The sequence below is a fragment of the Cyprinodon variegatus genome, unplaced genomic scaffold (assembly GCF_000732505.1).
Source record: "Cyprinodon variegatus isolate N-32 unplaced genomic scaffold, C_variegatus-1.0 Scaffold278, whole genome shotgun sequence".
NCBI classification, from domain to species: Eukaryota; Metazoa; Chordata; class Actinopteri; order Cyprinodontiformes; family Cyprinodontidae; genus Cyprinodon; species Cyprinodon variegatus.
In genome coordinates this window covers 778,908-786,179 of record NW_015150731.1, presented here as the reverse complement: position 1 = coordinate 786,179, position 7,272 = coordinate 778,908, and the positions used below count along the sequence as shown (strand labels likewise).

General features: G+C 36.5%; 1 protein-coding gene across 1 annotated transcript in view; it reads right to left on the bottom strand.

The window, feature by feature from the left end:
- Positions 1-7,272, bottom strand: part of ncf4 (neutrophil cytosolic factor 4) — a 42,413-nt gene that overhangs the window by 7,775 nt on the left and 27,366 nt on the right. The window contains exons 7-8 of the mRNA XM_015383220.1: positions 4,732-4,830; positions 1,053-1,204 (exon numbers count right to left, since the gene is read on the bottom strand). Of these exons, the coding sequence (XP_015238706.1) occupies positions 1,053-1,204; positions 4,732-4,830 (251 nt within the window). The remainder of the gene's footprint in view (positions 1-1,052; positions 1,205-4,731; positions 4,831-7,272) is intronic.

The window sequence follows — 7,272 nt, the reverse complement described above, 5'->3', positions numbered from 1 at the left end:
ATAGATAGATAGATAGATAGATAGATAGATAGATAGATAGATAGATAGATAGATAGATAGATAGATAGATATGCTTGCTGTAAGACAAATTAACTTTTGCCCTGTTTTTGTAAGCGAGAATGTAGCTGTGTAACTCTGGCCTATTTGCTTGGTTTATCTAGCAATGGCTTATGAAGCTGCAATATTTGGTCTGCTTTAAATGGACTAGAGCTTTTTACCCCCCTGGTCTGGAAGTTTTGTTTAGGTGTAAATATTGTCCTGACAAAGTAATTCGACCAAGACACACTTTTTAGGTGGTCTCTCTCTGCTTCAAAAGTAAGTATAAATACAAACCGGCCTTGTTCTAACCCAAATGCAGAGAGCATATTTTTGTAGTAGTTGTAAAGCTAGTCTCGAAACAATACCAGTTATGCTGTCTATTTCATAGCAGCATAACTGGTCATATCCACAGCTTGCTGGGTGTGCATCTAAGTGAATGTTCTCTGACATGATCTAAAAAACAAATATGCTGATATTATAACAATGAACAATCTGCTCCAGCCACTCTCTGTGATGTTGGAGTTGAAATAACAGCATAAATATGTATAACAGAGGTGCTTAAAGCAGAACCCCAGTGGTAGTTTTCCTCCATGTCCAGTTGAGAGTTACCTCAGATTCTGAGCACCTTTTGTCCTTGATGAACTCAGTAGATTTAGCAGTATCTTCCTTCCACTTGAAAACTAATTTGGGCCCTGCTTGCTCCCTTCTCCTGCTCATTGTGGTTTTTTGGTAGGGGTTTAAGATAATATGCAAGTAATAATGCATTATCTCTGCTACAGTAATAGTGAGTTTCAGCCACCCTAAGAAAATATGAATTTAATCTGCTCCTTTTCGCAAATAGAAAGTTTAGTAATGCTTAGTAGAACTGTAAAATAATTTAATGTCAGGCAGTGAGAAAATAGGTTGTATGTCTTTGTACAGATTTTGTGATAGTCTTTATTCAGAAGTAGGTAGTATCAAACACAAAACAAAAAATAAATCCACAAATATGCTGTTTGATTGGATTTACAGACCTGGTTTCAACTCCAGACGGGGTGAGCAGGAAACAGCGGAGGCAGCTGTAAGTGTGGGCCCCACCTTCACTTTCTGAGTCACTTTCCGGGAGTGGTTTAATAATCTTCACAAAGGATTCTGGGAAAATACCTGTTTGATTGTTCACTGTACCCTGAAGAAAATAAGAAAAAGAAGAACAGAGAACAAAGAAATGTTGATGTGATGAGAGGTCTCATAGGAAAGAGTGATGAGGAGCTGATTCAAAGAGAGAAATTGCAAAAAACCCAACAGAGGAGCACCCAGAGAGACGTTGTGTGAAATAATTAGACGGCTCATAATGTGCTGCTGATGTTAGAGGGACTCAGCACAGTCATAAAGCATTTTTTACCACACCCATGATATCTAATCATGTTAGTCAGGAAAAAGAAAACAACATGCAAAGGTGCAAATGTTTACTATATTAGGATTAAAATCAACAATACTAGTAATACAGAAAAGCATAATTAAACGTACATCCAACATTCATATTACTAACTGCATTCTGTGTGCCAGGATCAAAACAGCATATTATTATTGTTAAATTAGTTTAAAGAATCACAGTATTTAAAGATGGGTACAAAAACTTTACAAATTGTCCAATAACCTTTTTTACTGCTTTTTTTCCTTTATAATTGAAACGGTGCACTTTATTCTACCATCAGAAATAGAAGCTATATAAGGACTATACAATACATTTATATAAACTGCCCAACATGACAGACCTTTAAAACAAATAAATACTAATAAAAACCACATGTAAAGATTACAACACATTTGTCTCCTTATAAGCCAGTATAAAGTAAATAGTTTAACACTTTAAAACTGTGTTAGATTGTCTTTGGAGAAGCATAATAGGATTTTTATGATCTTTTTTTAAGATTTCTTCACAGACTCTAGTTTAGGTTTTCTCATCCATGTTCACTCTCACTCTCAGATATTAGCTTTTATCCTTTCTTCATTTCTCCTATTCACTTTGTCTCTGCTTCTGTCACCTCAGATTTTTTAAGTTTGCACATTTTGAACATGCAGCATACTCCCTGAGTTTTTTTTTTTAGGAACACTTAGATCAACCAAAATGTACTCCAATTATTTTGCTTGCCAAAGTCTGTTCTCCAGATTTGAACAGCTAATTAAAATGTGTGATTTTTTTAGGGCAGTCTTATAATCTATTTTCTGTCTTCTGATTGCACTTGCTTGGTTTCCAGGATTTTCTCTTTGCTACTGGGAAACAGTTTTTTTGTGTACCCAGTGCATACAGATGCATCTGAACAAATATGAAATCATTAAACAAGCTTAATTATTTTAGCAACATTACTAAAAAGTGGGCACTATAAAAAATGAATTCCTGATCATGGGGAAAATTTCTGACTTGACTCTCATCAACTCACTCTGCACAGGAGCTACAGTAACCTACAAAAGGCAATGTCCAAAGAAAGTGGCTGTTCAGAGAGTGCTGCATAGTAAGAATAATGTGTGACCCAGAACACACAGATGAATCCAACACATGACTTTTAGCTAAACCTTTTTAAGCCTCCTCTGCACTCAAAAACAGCGTCTACCTGATCTGAGGAGAAAAGACTCTGGTGACACTTATAAAGCCAGTCTGTGGACACAAACTCTGCAGGGCAATGTTTTATGCACAACATGGGATGTATAAATGTTAATTCTTGTGTTGCGATCCACTTAATCCTTAAATTTGAAGCACCCAATCAAACTTTTTTTCCAATTGTGGGGTGGGAGTGTTGGCCTAGTGGTTAGATCAGTGTGCTTGTGCTCTGAGAAGGTTGCAAGTATCCAGTTGGATCCCCACAGCCTCCACTCTAGGTCTCTGAGCAAAACCCTTAAGCCCACACTGCTCCCCGGGCGCCTGCTGGTGCAGGCGAGAGGCGGGGTACACCCTGGACAGGTCTTCAGTCCATCGCAGGGCAACATAGAGATAAACAGGACAAACAATCCTTTACGCACACGCGCTCCCACCTAAAGAGAATCTAGAGAAGCCAATTAACCTAACAGTTAATTTTTAGACTGTTTTGTTTTTAGATTGTGTGAGGAAATCGGAGTACCTGGAGAGAACCCATGCATGCTCAGGGAGAACATGCAAACTCCATGCAGAAAGACCCCGGGCCGGGAATCGAACCCGCAACCTTCTTACTGCAAGGGAGATGTGCTACCCACTGTATAGCAACCTATACTATACCAATATACAATAATAATAATCATAACAATGTGTGAACAAATGAGTCCCTTTCTGGATTCTCAGAGGAATATTCCTTTGAATTGTATTTTTTATTCACCTGTTGTTCTGGCAGATGTTGCTTAAAGTATATCAATGCAATTTTAAAACCAGGATTTTTTTCATAACCTCACGACAAAAGCAGAGGTTACCAACATTTCCACAATGTCTAGATTATCTGACCCTGTAGCCTTTGGGTGACCTGGTGACCAGGGTCTGTGCGTTACTCGTTTCAGCCTCTGAACATTGCTGGGATTTTTTGAAGGGTTATTCATGTACTTCTTTAGACTACAGTTCACATCTACATAAGAAGTAGTTCCTCTGAGTGGCAAAATGTTTTGATGAATTTCATCATTCATTAAAGGCTGTTGGGAACAACAGAGATCATTGTGATCTGCCATAGAATACTTGACCAATGGATTTGAATAAACAGAAATCCAGATGCCTGATATTTTGTGTGACAATATTCCAAAGTTTGGTTAATTAATACCAGAAATAGGGTTTATTCTAAACGTAAAGGTAATTCCAACTAAGGGAGACACTTTCCTTATAGAGCACTGCTTAATAACAAAGTTTTCTGCTAAAATTTACTCAGCAGATAAATTAAAATACTTCAGCATAAAACAGATTTAAAGAGGTTTTGAGTTAAATAATGATGAAGTAGTAAGAGCCATATTTTCTATTCTTCTTTGCAAAATTATTACCACAAACATACATTGCTGGAATAAAGAAAAAGTATTTACATATTTGTTATATAGAAGGGAAATGATAAATGTCTTAATATATTTTTGAAAATACAATCTATAAAAATGTGCTTCCAGAATTACCAAGCATTTAGCTCTCTCTATTCAAGCTAAGGAAAGCTGTGGGAAAATTGCAAGTTTAGGAAGTTAAGGAAATAATCCTATGGCCGAATCTAGATTTAATGTTTACAACTACTTTATCAAATTCCTGTCTGTTTTGGTCCTTGGTATTTATTCATTACTTTTCTCTAAAAAGCCTTGAGCTCCCACAGAGATGGAGGCTCAAAAGGATTCTAGTTGCATTTAATTTATTTTGGAGTGACGGATTAAAAATTGTGAAAATTGTAAATTCCACTTCACAACTATTTACCTCTATACAGAATTTCTTTTTTTAAATATCATTATTAAACGTCTGCTTATACAGGAATTTTCTGGGATACAAGTTCTCTTTTATAAGACACTTTTTTTGCCAGGGAACTGCACATCACAAGCATGTGTCCCTTCTTTTCTCCTTGGTTCCTCAGGACTTTACAGTACATCCATCTCCTGTTCTCCTCCACCTTTTTTGCTTCAAACCTCCATCCTCACTCCCCCACCCTCGTCCTTACTCTCCTCTTCCAAAGCCTCCACACTTTCCTTTCTACCTCCCTTTCCCGTTCTGCTCGTCTCCCTCTCCTTTCTTACCTCCAGCCAGTCGGCATTCACCCGTCGCAGCAGGAAGATCACTTCTCCCCTCTTCAGGTTTAACTCTGCCTGGCCATTCCCGCGAAAGTCAAACATCGCCTGAGACGCAGAGAAGGAAGAGGCAAGTGAGTGAGAGAACAGAGGAACGAGAGACAGTGTGAAGCAGGTGGACTGAGCACAAAGAGTGAGCAATGACGGGTAAGACTTTGCACACTTTTCAGTTGAAGCGAGCTAATGAGATACAAAAAATGGGATAATGAAGTTTTTCTTTTGCTTAAAAAGTTTGTATTATGGTCTCATAAAGGGAGACAGACGCAAAAATATAATGAAGTTTAAAGTTTTAGAAAGATTCGTGTTTGAAAGTATCATTCTGCTATTCTTTTAGTTGTAATAAACTACTATTCAGTTTAGGATTTACACCTTTTTTATTCATGACCATGACCTTTATTCATACACATACAGTAATACCCCATCCAAACTTGTAAAATAATTTGTTTTAAAAAGCAGTAACTTGGTGTTACTTAGACACAGAGAAATATCTCCTGTTAGGAGGTTGAGGATTTTATACAACATCAGGATGATCTGCAGTTAAAATAATGCAAATTTTCAACATATTTTGAACCCAAACACTGTGCAGGTTATGAGCAAATATGGGAATAGGAGAAAGCGTCTTACGTTGATGAACAGACGGTGTGTGAGTATATTTTTATGAGGGTCGGTCGTCTCTTAACCTTTCAGATTATCATGAGAGTGCAAAATAAAAGCCTGTCAGAGTGAATTTGCATGTGAACTAGAGCTCACCAGACTCATTACCATGTTTTAAATCAAAAGAGCCCTTAAGCAAACAGAATATGTTCAGCCTTTCACATACAAACATGCAAATATACTGTAAAGCCTTAAAATTAACCAAGCAAACTACTTCTGTATTTTCAGCACCATGCTAGTATTTGAGCACAATTTAGCTGAAAAACTGTTTCATATGGATACATTTTTGTTAAATCTGCTGAGGTTGAGGTTATAGGACTGAGAGGGAAGAAAAAAGAATTTGGCTAAAAAAAGAAACAAGTAGCAGCATTAAATAGAGAAATTGCAGAGAGAATTACAACCATGACTGAAAAAGAACAAAGAGCGGTTAAAGCAGTGGGAGGGAGGTGAAGAGGAGGAGGAGGAGTAGGAGGAAAAAGATGGTGGGTAATAAGAAGAGTAAAAGTTATGCAGAGCTACTTTGCTGCAGGAGGCATACAAATCCTCCTTGTCTTTATATTGGTTGCTTCACACTGAGGAGTTGTGAAGGTGCTGCATTACCAAACTTTCTGACAAGAAAAGGAGGCATTACTGTTTTGTTTTTTTTTGTTTTTTTTACAACTCCTCAGTGGCTGCCAAAGTAAAAGTAAGGACATAAGAGGGATAGAAAATATGTTTTTTTTTTTTTTGAAAAAAGGTTTAGCTTATACTATAGACTTTTTATATATTCTATTTTAATCCAGTCATTCAGAGATTCTATATTTCAATTTTAGATACATTTTTTGCAGGTTATGTCCCACCGTACAGAATGTCTATCATCTTTAATTGTGTTGTTTTACAATATGAATTAATGTTAGAGACCACATATTAAATTTATGCTGTTTCTCTCTCCATCTCAGCAGTTTTACATGTACAGTATGGTGAAAGTACTAATACCTTACAATCTAAAATTAACTTTGCTGGTTTCTTTATTTAGTAGATATTCAGTTTAATTTTAATTGGGAAAATGAAGGAAAAAGCACTTTTTGGGGGAAAAGTGGATCTCCCAGAAGAACCCAGACCTTGACAGTTTATGAAATGCTATTTTATTAACATTAAAACAATTTTTTATACTTGCTCTAAATTATTATTTATAAAGAAACTAAAAGGTATTTAAATAGAAAATCAATGAGCTTTCTATTTTTTGGACAAGAGGTAATTTGTGACCAATAAACTTCCTGTTTCAAACAGGAAGGTCATTGGTGACCATCTCCAGCCTTCATTTCCTGAGTTCTGGCATGCAAAAGACACCAAATATTTAAAATGTAAAGCAATCTGATTTCTTATTTCAAATGAGACTTTCACCATGAAGAGTTTGGAAAGCAGAGAAAGGACCATTGTCTATGAAATGATAAAAGGATACACAGGATATATACGACTTGGAGCAGCCTCTGGCATTTTGATCATTTGACCTGTCAAAACCAGTCAAAGTCAGTGTCTCAATTTCTGAAAGCAGTGCCCCTGAGAATTGGCCACCACAACATCTTTGCAGATATTCTGGAAACCTGAAACTATTTTCATTATTATAGAATTTCTGGGCTTTTCTATTTTCTTATATTAAAGGGGTCATAAAATTATTCTATAGGGTATTTGGTGTTGGTCCTTAAGGTCTCTGAATAGGGTGTGTAACATTGGTTGGGCTGAAAATGGCATATTTTCCTTTCTATGAGCCCTAATACAAGCCTGGTTATAAGCCCTAGAATAAAATAACAGGTTTACTTCCTTTTATGGTATGCTAATGAATATTTAGATGAGCTG